The sequence below is a fragment of the Lampetra planeri genome, chromosome 9 (assembly GCF_965212315.1).
Source record: "Lampetra planeri chromosome 9, kcLamPlan1.2.h2, whole genome shotgun sequence".
NCBI classification, from domain to species: Eukaryota; Metazoa; Chordata; class Hyperoartia; order Petromyzontiformes; family Petromyzontidae; genus Lampetra; species Lampetra planeri.
In genome coordinates, this window is record NC_136115.1 from 1,790,930 (window position 1) to 1,809,188 (window position 18,259).

General features: G+C 47.9%; 2 protein-coding genes across 2 annotated transcripts; both read right to left on the bottom strand.

Annotated features, from left to right (window-relative positions):
- Positions 1–2,743: 2,743 nt before the first annotated feature.
- On the bottom strand, positions 2,744–8,280 carry LOC144720549 (beta-microseminoprotein-like). The gene is made up of 4 exons (XM_078597341.1): positions 8,181–8,280; positions 7,140–7,242; positions 5,685–5,811; positions 2,744–4,279 (listed from the first exon to the last, which is right to left on the bottom strand). The coding sequence occupies exons 1-4, from the start codon at positions 8,190–8,192 to the stop codon at positions 4,138–4,140; spliced, it is 384 nt and encodes a 127-aa protein (XP_078453467.1). The 5' UTR covers positions 8,193–8,280; the 3' UTR covers positions 2,744–4,137.
- Positions 8,281–9,581: 1,301 nt separating this feature from the next.
- Positions 9,582–15,339, bottom strand: LOC144720550 (beta-microseminoprotein-like). Its single transcript, XM_078597342.1, has 4 exons — positions 15,195–15,339; positions 14,012–14,114; positions 11,798–11,924; positions 9,582–11,091 (listed from the first exon to the last, which is right to left on the bottom strand). The coding sequence occupies exons 1-4, from the start codon at positions 15,204–15,206 to the stop codon at positions 10,950–10,952; spliced, it is 384 nt and encodes a 127-aa protein (XP_078453468.1). The 5' UTR covers positions 15,207–15,339; the 3' UTR covers positions 9,582–10,949.
- Between the last annotated feature and the right edge of the window lie 2,920 nt (positions 15,340–18,259).

An 18,259-nucleotide genomic window follows, 5' to 3' on the forward strand; every position in this document is an offset into this window, starting at 1 on the left:
TAGTGGCTCACATACAGAAGTTGCGAAACTCCCTTCCCGTGGACATTTATGAGGAGCCATACATTTGCTTGCCAAGGAGAAGCGGTACAGCAAAGTGCGGACTGTCATCTCTGTCCCTTCTATGTGGGATAGAGTGTTTCCCCCTCGCACGTGTGGGTTTTCGCTGGGTGTTCCGGTTTCTTCCCACATACATATATAAACGCTCAGTAATTGGCTTAAAATATCTTGATAGAGGAATGCAGCGCTTGGAAAATTGTTGGCGCCGGCTAACCGCCTGGTTGGCTTCTCGCTTGCAGCCGTGAGGTGCAATTTTCCTGAAACACTTAATTTTCATGAAAGTAAAATATTAACCAATATTACACCGATACTCCATGCTCCAAGCCAGCCGAGCAGCGTTCCAGAAAATATCGACTTAGAAATGAATCCGTGGGTGACAAATATGTTTAACTTAATTAACACTGAGCACATATTTCGGGTGCGTCTTACTTTGCAAGGGCATCTTATGAACCAAAAAATACGGTAACAGTGGAGGCCAAATATATGGGCCCTTGAGTGTCAAGATCAAATCTTACAACCAACAACATGTGTTTAGAATTATGACACGTTTCCCGTTACGTTTCCTCTGGGTCTTATTGTGCATTCCAAGTGATGAAATATTTATCTAAAATAATATTATTAATATTCTTGGCCGGACAATTTTTTCAAAAAAATGAGCAATTCAGCTTTCCCGTAATCGCCCACGCAACTAGACCCTCTGTAGGCTACTACAGAGGTCGCGCTCATTATACACAAAGCGCTTGCCACAATTGAAGCAAAATACCTTGCTGACCTCGTTATGGAGCAGAAACCATCACGCGACATCCGGTCATCATCGCAGCAGCAGCGGCGGCTGTTGACTAGCCATTGAACAAAAACGGTCACCGCTTCGCGCGCTTTCAAATGCGCTTCTGCGGCCGTCTGGAACGCTCTCCCTTCCGGTATTATGAAGCCACCGAAGCTATGCACTTTTAAATCTAAATTAAAAACTACTTTTTTGAAAACTCATTTTTTGTGTTTAGTTTGTTGTCCTTCCCTCGCATCTCCGATTAGCACGGTTGTCTCCGCATGGTCCGAAAGAAGTTTAACATTGACACATGTATGCATGCAAATTAGCGGATTTAATATTTTACGGTCAATGTACCTTGAATGGGGCGAGCGGTGGGCGCGCTGGTGTAGCGCCATGCATTAGGATCCCTGCTCATCAGATGTTCGATCCCTGGTCGCAGTTCAGTGGATTGACAAAGGCTTGAAAACCTGCAGCAAGTTGGCACAGTAGCGGGTACAGCTGGTGCATCTACCGGTCATCTCAGTCAGCCAACCCATGTCACCTGGGTTTGTCTCGAGACCTCCTCCTGTCAGCGAGCCTTCAACACATCACGTGGCCTCAAAGTGCACCTGGCCTGGCACAGGCACCGTGGTGACGTCGCCGTCACTTAGTGGCGGATTGTTGGTATTGGTGCTAGTGAAGGAATAGCGGTTAGTAGTTAGAGGTGGCGGAGATGGCGGCGGTGGTGGTGGTCGTGAATTGTATAAAAACAAAGGCTGCATAACTGCTTTCAGATGTGAGCTGGGTTGACGTCGTTAAACACTTAAATGTGATTAATTGGACGCTTTGCGTCTGAGAACATTCCGTGTTAGCCAGCGTCAGTGCACTGCAGCAGGGGCCTCTTAAGCGTGGATTGAGTCGCCTGCGGGCTGCGTAATGTGACCACTCATCCTCAATTGTGTGCATACATTTAGTCCGCTCACGCGTGTATCTCCCGTGATCTCGTGTGGTGCGTCACGATGTCTTACACATGGCATGTCTATACATGATTTCCCCACTCATGTGTGCACATACATAAACAAGCATTGGCGTCGGGCTCAGGGCTTCCCAAACATCACTCCTCGCGACGCACCACGGCTCCGTTCGTTCTGCCTTTGCCAATTTACTCCTCCCATTAACTCGTTCGCAAGCTACACGCACCGGATGATTGTTAAACACGTCCCACGTGACGTGCCAAGCAATTGTCGATGTCTGTGGCTCGTGCACACACGCGCGACCATACCGAGATCTCAATCTTCATTTGAATCGTCACTCTTTACGCAGACAGCATTAATTGCTTAGCGCATCGCGTGGGTCGTGTTTCATAATACTCATCGGGTGCGTGCAGCGTGGAACGAATGAAGTTTGATTTCAATGGGGAGGAGTAAATACAGAGAGACGGGGCGTGGTGGGTCCCGAGGACTGGAAAGTGGGAGATCCTGATTTTTCTTTTTTAAAACGTCGCGGTGGAATGATGTTAACTACCTCGCCCGGCACACAAGAGGTTCGTGGGTTCGATCTTCTGCTTATCTTCACTACATTCACGACCACTTGAGATTATGTTTCGAGCGGGGCCATTGCAAAATCAACCAAAGAGGGCACTGGTGAAGTGAGAAGAGAAAAAACGTCGCTGGGTGCCGGCAACGACACTGGGTCCCGCGATGAGCCGCGCGGGAGACGGTGGCAGCTCGCGGGCAGTGCACGTGACGGCGAGCGGCGTGGATCTCGCGCTCAGACGTGGATGGTCGAATCGCAAGGGGCACGATCGGCGAAATTTACCGGAATCCAAATCCGCCGATTTTTTTTTTTGGGGGGGGGGGGTGGGGGGAGGAAACCCGCGCTGGGAAGGGGTTTTCTGCTGTATTCTTGGCGGTGGAGACAGAGACTGGCTGCACAACGTTGGATTATGAAGCTACATTCTTTATTATGAGAACTGGAACAAGTTTTCAGAAGAAGAAACAAAGCCAAACACATGAATGGTGTTGTATGTATTTTACTAATTAGTACGATGTAAGATCACTAAAGCAAATACGATGTAATATAAAGTACTGAAATGCTGAGATGGTGGCTGCTTGGAAGGCCTTCATCCAGCAGTGGATCGATCGTGGCTGAAGAACATCCGATTACATATTAAATCAACTTCAGATATTCTAAACTTCCAGAGTAAAACCCTACATTTCGACCACAGCACCTGGAGCGGTGCCTACTTCTGAAACTCCGGACGTACTGCACATGCAATGTGATTGTGAAGCGTGGCACGTGATAAACACACAAGCGATCGAGTAGCAACAACAAAAACAATAAAAACTAGCGGAATAAACCTAAGATATAATCGAGCATGAACCTCTCTTACTCCTCATGCTCCCTTTCCAACTTCCACTTAATGAATCGTTCCGAATTCAGGAGGTTGGGGGCGACATAGAACTTGTAACCGACTGATCATCTGTGGGACTGCTCCCACCCACACAAGCAGGAGGTGGTTGCCGTACAGACACCACCATCGAGGAGGGACACAACCGGAGGAACCCGGAGAACAATCCTCGCGACCAATACGGGGAGCGAGAATATGCAGACTCCAGATATACAATAGGGATCCGGGATCGAACGCACAACCTCCTGTGTGCCAGGCGAGGGAGGCAACATCTCCTCGCCACTCAACCGTCACATCATCGAGATGAAACTCGGCCTCTTTGAATTCCACCTTCTAAAGGGCAGACCTCAATGATATGGATGACTGTTTGTTGGGCAGTACACCCTTGTAATTTTCTGCAAAGCGCGTTCATCACAAGGCTATACAAATGTAAATGTTTAGTTTTTTAGAGCTGAAGTAATACAAATTTGTTGGGGAAAAATCAAATATTTCAGTCACGAGGAACTCATTGCCGGTTACATTTCAGAACCCAGCTTTAATTACAGGTGGCTGAAACATGAATTCAAATTAAGGACCTCAATATATTATCGTCAGATCTGGCGCCGTGGTCATTCTAGGACACGGCGATTGCGGGCGAGGTGGGCGCCAAGGGAGGCACCGCCTAACACTTGGTAGGGTGACTGTGATGGTGATGGCAACATGTGATAAGCTGGTGGTATCTGGCGATGGTGTGTGGTGTTGATGGTGTGGTATTGTTGTGTGATGTGCTATGGTTATGGTGAATAGTCAATGGTAGTCGAGTATGGTATGTGGGTGTTGGTGGTTGGGAGGCAGGTGGGTGTGTGGTTGTGATGGCGCGTGGTTATTGGGTGTTGGTGGTGGTGAGGATTGTGGAGGGCTGGCTGGCTGACGGGCTCAGTGTTCACTTCCCCACTGCCGCCTGAGGCCCCGAGAGGGGACATTTCACTTCATGGTTCTTCTTCCTCACCACCTTGTAGACGCATTCCTTCCTGTCGAGGATCGGCTCACAGCTCGAAGGGAAGCCCATTAAGGGCCGGAACGCACTGCGGGAAGAAATCCACACAGGAGGTTAGGTGCGGCGTGATCAAGAAAAAGGATAACAAAAATCGATTTCTGAATGTTATCTGTGCGGAGATTTTGAGTGTTGCACCCTCTTCGGGGTGGTGGGAAGGGGTCTGGGTGCTCTCGCGGTTTGCTGCTTCACCGGCTGTGACAGCCGCCCAGGGGGAGAGTCGCGCATTTCAGGAAAGACACGGCGAGGAGTGCGCACTGCCAAGCGTGGCTTTCTCAAGAGGAGGGGGGGGGGTGTGTTTGATGATGTCGGGACGTTGCAAAAAGTTTCCCGAGTTACATTTGGGAATTCGCCACTCGTCCCCGTACGCAGGACACGCACGGGGATGGTTTCGGGTTAACTGCCTGAATCACAGTGTTTGTCCGTCACATGGTTCCTCGGTACACACACACACACGCCGATGACACGGGGGATGCACTCCGACTCTTCTTCTTCTTCTTCCACGCGTCTGTTCCACTCACGTGGGGGTGTCCGCTGTGCTTGCCAACCTTCTCCACGCTGCCCTGCGCCATCTCTCGTTCTGCCCCTCGGGCCACCGATCGCACCACATCGCCCCCTACCCCACACCTCTGCTTCTGCCTTCCTCTTCATCTCTGTCCTTCTAATCGCATCACTTGCACCTTGTGACCCACATCATTGTCCTGTCGTCTCTCAACATGACCGAACCACACCGACCTTATGTCTCTCTCTCTCTCTCCCATCTTCTCTGTGATTTCTACCACCTTGAGTCTTCCTCTCACTTCTTCATTTCTCACCCCCCTGTCCTTCCTTGTTAAACCCAACATCCACCGCACGCCGATGCTATGGTCGCCAATAAGCACCCCTGGCGGTGAGGACCCTAAAAAACTAAACAAATTTTAGATTGCGCACAATTTTTGCCAGTACCTCCAACCAGTGCCGGATGAAGCTAGTGCGGGGCCTGTAGCATATGTTATAAAGGGGCCCTAAATAAATAAAAGAAAACACGTAAATATTAAAACACACATTTTTTACTTGCATCGTCAAGTAATTGTATTTTTTAATTTGCTATACAGCCAGATAATACGACACATCGCTAACCTTAAACACCCAGTCGTTCATAGAAAGTTGAAGGCAGTATAGTACTATAGTAATAGAGCAAGTGCAGAATCACTCAACCGTAAATTGATAGTTTGAAAGCATTTAGCGCAGGGCCCTTGAAAGTGCGGGGCCCGTAGCATTTGCTACTTTTGCCACGAGGATAATCCGTCACTGCCTCCAACGTGTTGTTCTGACATTGTCTGTTCTTTCCGTAGGCATCACTTTGGCGTCGCTCTTATTTGTTACGTGCTAATGCACACTCCGCAAAATCGCCGATCGAGCAAATGCAGGGCTGCCCCCTTCAGCCCCTTACTCACGCGTCGCAGCAGCGCACCTCGTCGCCAGAGCAGGAACAATCCATGCAGTCGCTGGTTCTCCACCTCTCGCCGTCCTCGCGGAGTGCGTCAAACTCGTCCAAGCAGCCACTCGACACGCGTACCGGGACTGCCAAGAGCGTTCCATACGGTTGCAGAAGCGCATCAGAAAGCGCGCGATGCGGTGACCATTTTTGTTCGACGTTTAGCCAAAAGCCGCAGCGAGGATGACCGGAGTTTGCGTGATGATGGTTTATTTTCCTTGACGAGATCAGCAAGGTCTTGTGGTTCATTTGTGGCAAGCACTTTGTGTGTAATGAGCGCGGCCTTGTAATGTTTTCGTTCGGTAATCAGAAGTCAATGCAGCTTCCCAAAGGTCCATGAATTGCAAGCGACCCGAAATTGACCGGATTATGCCCGTTAAAGTCGAGAAGGGTCGATATTGAGAAGTGGTGAGAAGAACGATGATAATACTCCTTGGTTCTTTCGCTGAATTCACGTAGATAGAAAAATAATAGATCACGACGTTTCGATCGCAACGCAAAGCAACCGTCAACAGGTGGAACAACCACAGACAGAAAAAAAACTGCCGTTTTCAAATCAAGATTGAACGATGATAATAATACTCATAATAATGGTCGTCATCAAATTGGTGATAAATTGACTATTTACTGGCAGTGGTGTTCAAGTTCAAGTTCATTTATTAGGTATAGCCCTGTGAGCCATTCGGCTCTTGAATCGGGTGCAACCGCAACAAACAAAAAACAAAAACATGAAAAAAAACCATCTTAAATTGAATATGTGACTAAGTGCAGACAGAAAATCCAAGAAAGACAGCAAAATATTGCAAAAAAGCACCGTACACCAACGCTGTGTGCAAAAATCCCAGTGGGATGCAAGTCAAACAACAACAACAACAACCACAAGACAACTTAGATTAAGGCCATCAGTCTAACTCTGTACTACAACAAACAAACATGGCTAAACCAAGACACTTTTCAAAATCACCAAAATAAAGCCATGAAAGCAATGAAACAGTGATCATAGGAACTGTGATGGAATTTTCACAATAAATGACATAAACAACATGTACTACCAAAACCCTGCAGCCATAGCTGGCTGCATGAGTCACTCCACAACAGCAGGAGCATCAATCGGAGTATTATAATTTTTCAATGCACCTTTAAGATCAGCACACTAAGTCAAAACACAGGTCATACTTTGCAGCGATCATCCGGAGCGACACTTTTTATTTTAGGCCACTGAATAGCACTGGCAGCTAGGGGTGTACAACTCCTCTAGAGCAGTTTTGAGTGAAGATCTCATAGGTAGTGACTCAAGTTTCAATTTATTGGTTAATGGATTCGGTGGAAGTGATGATGACGACGATGAGCCTGGAATGATGACGATGAACTGTCAGAGGTGCTCAGCCCGTCCGTGGCAGTGCCGTGAACTCACCCAGGCCACGCGTGTCGACGTAAGTCTTGGGAAGTCGATGGTAGCAAGCGCCGCTGGAGAACGCCACGAGGACGCTCGCGACCAAGGCGTGAAGAGCGACTCGCTGCGTGTGCGGGCGCGCGTATGGGTTCGTGCGTGAGCGTATGTGGGGAGCGGTGGCACAGTGGTTAGCGCACCGCGCTGTACAGAATCAGAATAATAAAATAGTAAAAATGAAACAAAATAAAATACAATTCTCACGACGTTTCGGCCACAACGCAAGCAGCCGTCCTCATGTGAAGAACAGGTCTGTCGGAAAGACAGCGTCTGAATGTCTTTCCGACAGACCTGTTCTTCACCTGAGGACGGCTGTTTGCGTTGTGGCCGAAACGTCGTGAGAATTGTATTTTATTATGTTTTATTTGTATTATTTCCCTTCTATGTAACTTTACCGAAAGAACCAAGAAGATGAATCTCTGCAGTCACGAAAACTTTAAATCTTAATTTAGAATCAGAATATGTATTTACGTTGGAGGAGTCCTATGAGCTATGAAGCTTTTTTTTCACATGTGCCCAGTAGGGACATCTGTGAAAAAAAGAACCCGGCAATCCGATTTCGATTCCCGCTCGCGACCAATAACAGTGGCGAATATCTTCGGCTGTCCTGGGCCTCCCCTAGGTCGACTCAGCTTTAAATGCGTCGTGTAAACATCGCCACTCGGGAGACAGGCGGGCGGTTGAGTGCTGGCCACCCACACCCCCTCGTGTGCCGTTCTGGCCTTCGTAGGTGCTCGCTAACAGTAGGGGCAGCTCATAACGTTACATCTACCAAAGGAGTGCGTGTCTGTGTGTGCTTCCGCGCCCGGCCGCCTTTGTCTCCCTAGTCCTGATGTTTATCTCAGCGCACCATGCACTCGAGAATCATCGGCTGGTTAAACAAAACAATGAACTTGCACTGAGCTCCACAGCGCGCCACGGCTCCCCCGTACATTGTGTATAGTGGAGGCATAACACACGTTGAGTCGGTGGAGGAATGTGACCCACGGACTAATGCACTCTTACCGTCACGGCCATGGCGTCGTGTCGTTTGGCGAGACGCGCGTTCGTCAGAGCCGCGTGCGGAGTGTGAGGGGAATCGCGCGGACGGGCGAGGCCCCTCGACCACCACGATAACCACCCCACCACCAACTCCTCCCCCCCACCACCAAACCCCTCCCCACCTTCACCCTCCCCACCACAAACCACAACCTCTCCCCACCACCAACCACCACACCCACGAGCCCCCCTCTACATCACCACTTCGCCCACCACCACCACCCCGGTCTCCTTTCCAACATCAACACACATGACCAGCGTTGTGAATTATGGTCGCAACAACTCAAATGACCGAGGCGGCGTGGGAGGGACTTGAATACCGACAAGGACACGGCACTCATAAGAGGTCGCCGGTTCGATCTCCCTGTGCGGCAGCTGGGACAATGGCATGTTTAAAAAAGTAATCCCCGCTGTTAACCCGGCAGTTTAAATTAGGTTCAGGCTGCCGTTATCTCGCTCGTGGTGGGGTAAAGTGTGAGTGCTTCCCACCTCTTCCGAGATCTCGTCTGACCAGCGTGGAAGAGTAGACCAAATAACAGTACCTGTAGTATGCTTTGGGTCTTTCGGTAAAGCCACGTAGATTGAAATATAATAGAAATAACAATATCGTTATTATTTTTTTATTATTTTTCTTTCTACGTGGCTTTACCGAAAGACTCAAAGAATATGAATTCCTGCAGTCACGATTTAGTACCTATAGTCCTTAAAAATAATCTTTCCGGCAGCAGTGGCATAAGCGAACATGTTCATGTTGCACTTTTATCCCTACCCATGACAATATAGCGCACGGACGACTCACACGCAACGTGTCCGGTGTCATCCGATCTCAGAAAGCCCAGCATGCCTCATCATTGGTAGTGCGAGAAAAGTGTGGCCACCAGCCACAGGCAGGTTGTCGTAGACAGGGTGGTCCATGGGGGGGGGGTGCGGAGCCTGGGGCAAATCTACAGTACTTATATACGTAACAAAAACAACCTTGAAAACGAATTTCTTTAGAACCGATGTTTGTGTTTAGTTTGTTGTCCTTCCCCCCGCACCAATAATTGGCACCGTTAGCTAAGTACAGTGCGAAAGAAGTTCAACAAAAACAAACAAGCCCAACTGTGTGGGCCCCCTAAAACGGGGGAAGTATTGCATCTGACACCGTGACGTCGAAGCGCGGGGCTTCCCCCAAAGCGCGGGGTCCGGGGCAGTCGCCCCGATTCGCCGTAGCCTGGGGGAGGGGGGGGGGTTCTGGTCATCGGGCTGCGGGACTGCGTGGTGAGAAGCAGAAGGCAGTGCAGCGAGATGCAGGTGATCCCCACTCCCCGTGCGGTGTAGGGTGGCCCTCGAACGGCAGTGAACGGACATTAACGACACACAAACCACTTTGCTGATAAGACTTTTAATAGCCTACGTTAACAAGCATACATGTTGACTGAGTACGGATACATGAATATCACGTGGCTATATATCTTGAAGGCAGCACAATGGTTAGGTGAAACTCAACTATGGCAAGGATTAACAAACTCCACTCTTTACCTTTCCCCTTTTACCAGTCTTCTATGTTCAAAATACAAACGAAGTCATTACACACCGCACGTGCCTGATGATTGGTACAACACGTCCCGTGCAAACGAGAGCGATGATTCATCTAACGTGCGCTCTCTCTCTCTCACTTGGGACACACAAGATCTCGCTATTAACTCAAATCATCGTTTAGCAATCATCCGGAGAGTGCAGCATGTGATGACTTAATTTGTATTTGAACGGAGACAATTGTTAAACTTGGAATTTACAAACCCAGAGAGAGCACGCGACGGGAGTTTGGGAAGACCCTGAATTTTACTTGGCAAACACGCTTGTCCTAAAATGCATTAAACATAAATTGTGTCTTGACGAGACACTGTGCTTGCGAGGCCTTCATCCAGCAGTGGATCAAGCATGGTTGTTGCTCATAATAGCTGAAGAACATCCGATTGCATATCAAATCAACTTCAGATATTCTGAACTTCTAGAGTAGAACCCTACATTTCGACCACAGCACCTGGAGCGGTGCCTACTTCTGAAACTCCGGACGTACTGCACATGCAATGTGATTGTGATTCTTGGCAAACGATAAACACACAAGCGATAGAGTAGCAACAACAAAAACAATAAAAACTAGCGGAATAAACCTAAGATATAATCGAGCATTAACCTCTCCTACTCCTCATCCTCCCTTTCCAACTTCCACTTAATGAATCGTTCCGAATTCAGAGCAATGGGCTTCAGGAGGTTGGGGGCGACACAGAACTTGTAACCGTCTGATCATCTGTGGGACTGTTCCCACCCACACAAGCAGGAGGTGGCTGCCGTACAGACACCACCGTGCCAAGCAATTATCGTCAGATCTGGCTGTTTAAGGGCTCCAGTAAACGGAGGACAACGGCGCCGTGGTCATTCTAGGACCCGGCGATTGCGGGCGAGGTGGGCGCCAAGGGAGGCACCGCCTAACACTTGGTAGGGTGACTGTGATGGTGATGGCAACATGTGATAAGCTGGTGGTATCTGACGATGGTGCGTGGTGTTGATGGTGTGGTATTGTTGGTTGATGTGCTATGGTTATGGTGAATGGTCAATGGGAGTCGGTTATGGTATGTGTGTGTTGGTGGGGAGGGGGGGAGGCGGGTGGGTGTGTGGTTGTGATGGCGCGTGGTTATTGGGTGTTGGTGGTGGTGAGGATTGTGGAGGGCTGGCTGCTGACGGGCCCAGTGTTCACTTCCCCACTGCCGCCTGAGGCCCCGAGAGGGGACATTTCACTTTATGGTTCTTCTTCCTCACCACATTGTAGACGCATTGCTTCCTGTCGAGGATCGGCTCACAGCTCTTAGGGAAGCCCCTTGATGGCCGGAACGCACTGAGGGCAGAAATCCACACAGGAGGTTAGGTGCGGCGTGATCAAGAAATGAGATTACAAAATTCTTTCTTAATCTTATCTGTGCGGAGATTTTGAGTGTTACACCCTCGTATGTGTAGTGGGTATTTCCCTGGTATTCCAGTTTCTTTCCTCCCACCTGCCCTTAACTCATTAATATAATATCATGAAAAGCATTATGAGTAATACATGCGATAGATTTCCTCGGACGTGAAATTCACACAATATCCATTATTTTTCATGCCCTGAAAATAATCCCCATTTGTTAAGGTGGTGCATTTCCATTTGCCAGCTCCACAGTATTATGTTGACAGGCATTACTCTGCGATGAGACTCATAGAGTTGAAAGCAGTCCAGATTGCATGCCTGAAAACATTAGTCTGGAAGGACAATAGCCAGAAGAATTTAAAAATTAACATTTACAAACGTGGACAAAAGAGTTGGGACAATTTGACAAATGTGTTTGATCACAGAGGCCTAGTGACACAACACAAGCTACGAAGACTATCGACGTGAGGATTTCACTGGCTGCAATAGCCTTTTGAAAGCTCTTGACATTTCGGTCAGCTTGAGATATTTGCAATACGCTGGCGGCCCAGTGGTGTGGCCTCGAAAGCGCACGGGCAGTTTGGCAACATTGTGTGCGGTGATCCACCAACGCTTGTAGCCACCACGGGCCGAGACTCACATGCTGCAGCAGTGCACACTCCCGCTGGAGCAGGAACATCTCATGCAGTCGCTGGTCCGCCAAACGACACCCTCCTTGCGGGGTTTGTCATGCTCGTCCAAACAGCCGCTGGAAACGAGCACCGGGACTGTGTGTTGCCACGTCGAGGGGCGGGGTATTCACGGGACCACCACCACCACCAGAAGAACAACAGCAATTAGGATTACGTTGCGCCCATAAAGGTGACGGGACCGCTCGGAGGGCCTTATTTTGATTCGCCTACAAGGGACTGCCTGATGGCAGCTGGCCCTGTGTGGTGCAAGATGACCACAGCTACATCGGATTGCGAGTTTTGGATTCGTCTGCCAGGAGGAGGTGCGATGCTGCTGTTGGTTTTCCGGTTAAGAAATTCAAGGAGTCGTTTTATTTTCGCCTTCAAATGTGAACCATTACACCCGGCAACTCATGACCTATACAAACACAGAAGCCTTCGGCGATTGCCAGAGCGGTGAATTTAAAAAGGTGGTAAAGGTCAAACTCGCAGCCTCCGCAAATTGCTTGCTCACACCACTCGTGGCCCAAGACTCCCACTGGATGCGAGCTCGACAGAGGCCCTCTTACTCTGCAGAGCTCCGTGGACACTCGTTTGCGTGTGAAACCATTTTGTCGGAACCCGCAGATACTCAGAGACGTGGACGTCGTCGTTGTTGCTGTAAACCCACGTTATTGAGAAGGCGCATTCTAGAACAAGATGTTCCTTCAAATGGTAGTCATCACCCCCTTGGCATCTATCAATCATCTCGAGGGGTGATCTTTTGGTGGATGCAGGCAACCGGTTTGTTGAGCACCTGGGCGAGATGCAGAGGTCAAATCTAGTTGGCTTCGGTGAAAGGTCCCTTCTGATTGCCGAGTACTCTAAAGTTCACAGTCGGTGTCATTATGTGCGCTCGATCTCACGTGAGCTCTGTCATCATAATATTGCATTGTTCCTGTCACCGCGCCTCTCATGCGGCACATTTCGAGGCGTCAGAGCAAAAAGAGTGTTTGAGATAATTGCTCAGTAAGGAACAGATGGTCAAGATACAATGGAAGCTTTAAAAACTATTAAAACTAAACACGTTTTTTTATTTTACCAGGTAAGGCACCACTGAGCTATATGGCTCTTTTTCAGAAACAACCTGGCAACAAATGATAGCTCAACGAAGTGGCTTATCACGTGGAAATCTAGAGCAGCCAAATACTCTAAACGCAAACTCCAAATATACAGGAGTCAGGGTTAGAATAGAACCCACGACCTCCTGTATACCAGGCGAGGTAGTTAACATCTCCTAGCCACCGTGGCGAGAGTAAACAGAAATGAAATGCCAACTGCGCTCCAGAATTCTGCCAATGTTTCACTTCGTTCCGAGTTATTAATTTGCCATTGGGAATCACTGTCTTTCGTTGGGGCACTAACATACATCCGGGTACGTTGTTCCACAACGTTGATGATCCGGGCACGGTGGGACACGCCTGTGATGCAGAGATGATGGAGGGATGGCAGTGATGATGATGATGATGATGAAGTGGCAATGTTGATTGTGATGATGATGTGCCATTTCATTGAGGGACTATTGCTGTGTGGTGTTATCTCGATGTGGTCTGGGGCTGTCTTGTTATTTTTGCTGCCTTGCCCAATCTTGATGAATCGGACTTATATTAGTTGCATACTATTTATCATGATTAGCTTACCATTTTTTATATTTTGCACTCTCGTCGTTTTTGTTTTGTTTGCTGTTGTAAACTTGCTCACCCGACCATACTGGATCCCTGTGAAAAAAAGCTTCATAGCTCATCAGGATGTCCCCCTGCTGATGAGTTAATGAGTTAATGATGACGTCACCCTGCTGCTGCTCTATATAAGATCGGGAGACACAGCAGAGCCTCACCATTCTGGCGAATTGCCCGATGATTCTGGATGGAATTACCAGCGAAACGTCGTACTCAAATTGTAAATGTTGTGGTTTCACGCTTCAACACACCGGTGGGCTAAAGCAGTGAACTATTTGTCTTTTGTCAACGTGACACTTTTTTACTGATTGGCCGTGTCGGGTGGTGGAGGGTTACGACACATGTATAAATAACGCGATCTAAACCCAAAAACGTTGATTATGAAGCCTAAATAAAGCCTGACGATGATAACCATCTGGTAACGATGCTGGTGTTGTGCGTTAGGGACGAGTCCTGCTAGCTCACCTCCGTCGTGAGTTTCCACGTGAGCAACGGGTTCTCGAACTGTGCAAAAGCCGCTGCACAGCGCCACGAGGCTGGTCACGACCACGGCCACAACAGCCGCTCTCTGGGTGTGCGTGAGCGCGTGTGCATCCACGTGTGTGTGGGTGTGTGTGCACAGATGTTTGCGTGTGTGTGCACGCGCACGTGTGTATGTATACGTATGTGTACGAATGAATGCGTGCGTACGTGTGTGTCAGCCCAGTGTGTGCGTGTGTGTTGTGCATGTGAGAGTGTGTGTGTGTGTTAACGTGCGTGTGTGTGGTTGTGCCAGGGGAGAAGAGCAGATGGTTAAGATCAGTCAGTGTCGCAATAGTTCACCAACTGCGCCAAGAACCAGGCAACATAGGTTTGATTCCCGACACGGCGTACAACACCATGACCTACTGCTAATCGCGCAAGGCTTGGGACTCCTCGAGATCGACTGAACACTGGCACTGGAGTGACAAAAGCGCGTCAGGCTGTGCGTGGTCCTAGCCAAGACCACTTCACCGCGTGATGGTGATATATTAATCAAATAGGTGCTCGCTAACTGGATTAGCCAAAGCTATGTCAACATGGTAAAACAATGAACGTGTGCGTGCGTGGAAAAACACACTTTGACTGTGAAAACAAAGCCACAGATCGATGCCCCGTATAGCCTTGAAGACCGTTTTGGGGCGAGCGAGCGAGCGCTGTTAGCGAACGGAACACGAGGGCGTGGTGTGGCCAAGCCACCTTTGTCTCCCCAGTGCCGATGTTTACATTCGACATCGGGTCACTTATTTACGATCGAATCAAACCACATGGGGGTCATGTTCCGACTCGTCACTCGCCGAGTAATGTTCGCATTGGCCAGGAACGGAACTTTTGGGTCACTGGATTCAGGATGGCGCAGTACGCTCACCGTTGCCCCCGCGTATCAAACCCAGTGCCCCTTCGACAATAACAACACTCAACCAAGACGTTTGACCTTACAAGACCCGTTAGCGGACAAGACTGCGTATAGTTCGATGTCCTTTATCAGGCTGCAGCTGCGCCTGCCGTGTGTATTGTTCACGCCGTCGATGCGGTTATTTTTGTTTTGCTTTTGAACAACGTGACCGCCCGCGCTGCTCCACAACAACAACAACGACAGTGAAAAGACATTCGACAAACAAATCCTTACCATCGCGGCCATGGTGTCTCGTCGTCTCGAAGAAGGGATGGGGAGTAAGTAGTTTGTGAGTGGCGCATTTTAAAAGGTGCGCTTTTATAGGCGTATAAGCGGGCGAGGCGCAAACGCAACCACCATCCAACCCTCCTCCCTCGTCGACATCGCCACCCCCCACGTCCCACACATTCCGCACAGCCAATCCTTCTTTTTTACACGCTTTTTTATTTAACTCACTCCGCCTGTTGTCGTATCCTTGAAAATATATTGTAACTCAATTTTTACCCACTTCCCAATGTGCTATCGACTGCAAACTTGGTATACGTATGTCATACTGATGGCAAGACTATATTATTATATCATAAGAAATTAAAAAACATATTTTTAAACATTTTACACGCTTTTTATTTAACTCACTCTGTTGTCGTATCCTCATATTTTGTAACTCAATTTCAACCGTCTTCCCAATGCCGTATCGACTGCAAACTTGGTATAGGTGTGTCATAGTGATGACAATACAATATTCTATCATTAAACATATATATATTTAAACAATCTTTTTTTACGGGTCTAATTGTCCACGCTCAACTCACGTTGCCTGTAAATCACCACGGGGTCCCTTACGTTGTGGCAAGCTGCGGGGCCACTTCCTGGAGTCGTGGAGTTCTGCCATTACGAGTACGGTACATTTCATTAAAGCGTGGTTTTTAAGTATTTCTAAATATTTTATTAATTGATGGCGATGGTGGTTATGGTCAGCGGGCCATGGGTGGAAAAAATCCGATTTTTCCAGCGCAGGCATCGGGTTTTTTCTTTAATACAATTTAAACCCGATTTCGGGGAATTAAAACCTGCTTTAATGAATACGAAACTCTGATCCAAGGCTTAGGCTGCTTCCTCGTCGGTGCTGCTATCGTGCTCGGGGGGCCGTCGGGCACGGGGTAGTCGTAGAATGCGGCGGGCAGGTTGGTCTTGATGAACACGAGGAGCTTCTCCTCCACAATCGTGGGCGCCAGTGAGTTCCTTAGCTTGGAATGGATGAAGCCCATCGTTGAGAAGTGCGGTTCTGCAATTAGAACCAATTAAACCGGATTTATCCCAATCTCAGATGATCGGGTTTAATATAAAAAGACAATTAAACCCGATTGTAAAAAACCCGACTGTGCCACCCTTGCAGCGGGCTAAAGGGGGGAGCGGTGGGGGAGCGGTGGGGGAGGGCGTGTGGGTTGACGATCGAGGTGGCGGTGCAGGGGGCGCGGAAAGCGTCAAGTGTGTGATGTGATATCAATTTGACCGATGATAGCGATGAACAGTGTTTGGTGGTTGATGCTGCTGCTGCGTTGGCAGTGATGCACATGAACAAAAACTAAACGCATTTTTCAATAACAGTGCCTTAACATAGACATAATAGGCGACGTTTCGGGCAATGGCCCTTCTTCGTAGCATAGTGTACATGTTATGTTTGGATTCTCACGAGGCCCCATGGTCTTAAGTGCTGTTTCCAACCCTTATTAACAACTCCATATCACTGGCTTCTCTGTGGATGTGCTATGAAGGGCCATTGACCAAAAGTTGCCTATTATAAAATACAAGATTATTATTGATGATGCGATGGTGATAACAATTACACGGCTGATGATTAATTGATCAATTATTTTGATGATAAGCATGACTTGACAGTTGGATGTAAAGTAAGGATATGAATTTGCAGTGATGACAATGATTAAGTGACATACGTTTTCTAGCAATTACCTCATTTTAAAAAAAACGCACAAATAACAGGTAATAAAACATACGTCTTTATATTTTAAATAGTGCATAAGAACGCGCAGACCTTTGTTAATCCACTGCCGGGTCAATGTCTCCTCACGCCTCAACAGATCCTGGGCCCTTTGCCATCACCAACGAACAATGACCAGTGTGGTGAAGTATGGTCAGACAACCCACACGGACCAATACGGACCGGGGCGGGGGGGGGGGTAGCCTTCGTTCAGAAGTGGCTTCACAAAAGTAGCTGTGCATTATTTCGTAAAATTTACATTTCATATAGTGGGCGGAACAAAAACAATAGTTTGAACAACAAAAAACACCAAAGATGCAACACCAACAAAAACCCCCAAGACAATAGAAGCTTAAATTGACTTTAATTGAAGGATGATTTTGATTAGAAATCATAACCTCGTGACGAATCATCAGGAGAAAAGAAAAACAAGCGCAACGCATACCCTGCAGTCGCAAGTATTTTCAAAGATACCACGAGTGCTCCGTACAACGTTTGTTACGTATGGCTCTGACACCATTCTGCCCGGTCAGACGTCTCGCCAACGTCCGCCACTTGGGACGCGCCCCGCGCGCGGAGTGGCACATTCTAAAGTGGCCGCTTGTGCGCATGCGCGGCCACCCACTCCTTCCCTCCCTCCCTCCCTTCCTCTCGATGTTGGAATTTTCCGGCTAAACTTTCCGTCAAGAAAATTATTTTTGTGGCCGGATAATTTTCTCCGTTTTTGTAAAAAAAAAAAAAGTTTGGTTTTGAACAAAATCAATATACAAACACAAAACAATAAACTTTTTTTTCCGTTCCGGTCGTTTGAGCATGGTGATAGAACATGATTTTTTTTACACTTTTTAAAATATAATTAAGTAACGTTGTTTGAGTGTTTTATATTGATACCCACAATTCATGATGATTGGAAACACAGAGCCCTTGCTGTGTGCCATGATATAGTGGTGGTCCTATGAACCTTGGGACAAAACTGGCAAATGCCTTAACCAATGGGCCCTATTATTACACCCATCTCGTTGGGCGATGTTTATTTATATGGTTGAATTGCTAACGTTTAAGTAAATCATGGAATCTCACAACTTAGCATTGCAATTGACTGATCTAAAACAATCGTTTTCTCTAAACTAGACAACATATCCAGAAATTCGACATCGGGTCACAGATTTCAACATTGCTTCGATTGACAATTCTCCACATCAAATGAGACAATATATTCATCAACATTCAAATGGTTTACCCACAAAAATTCCACTCACAGTCTCTCAGTCTTTTATTATTGCATTGCTACACCGGGATG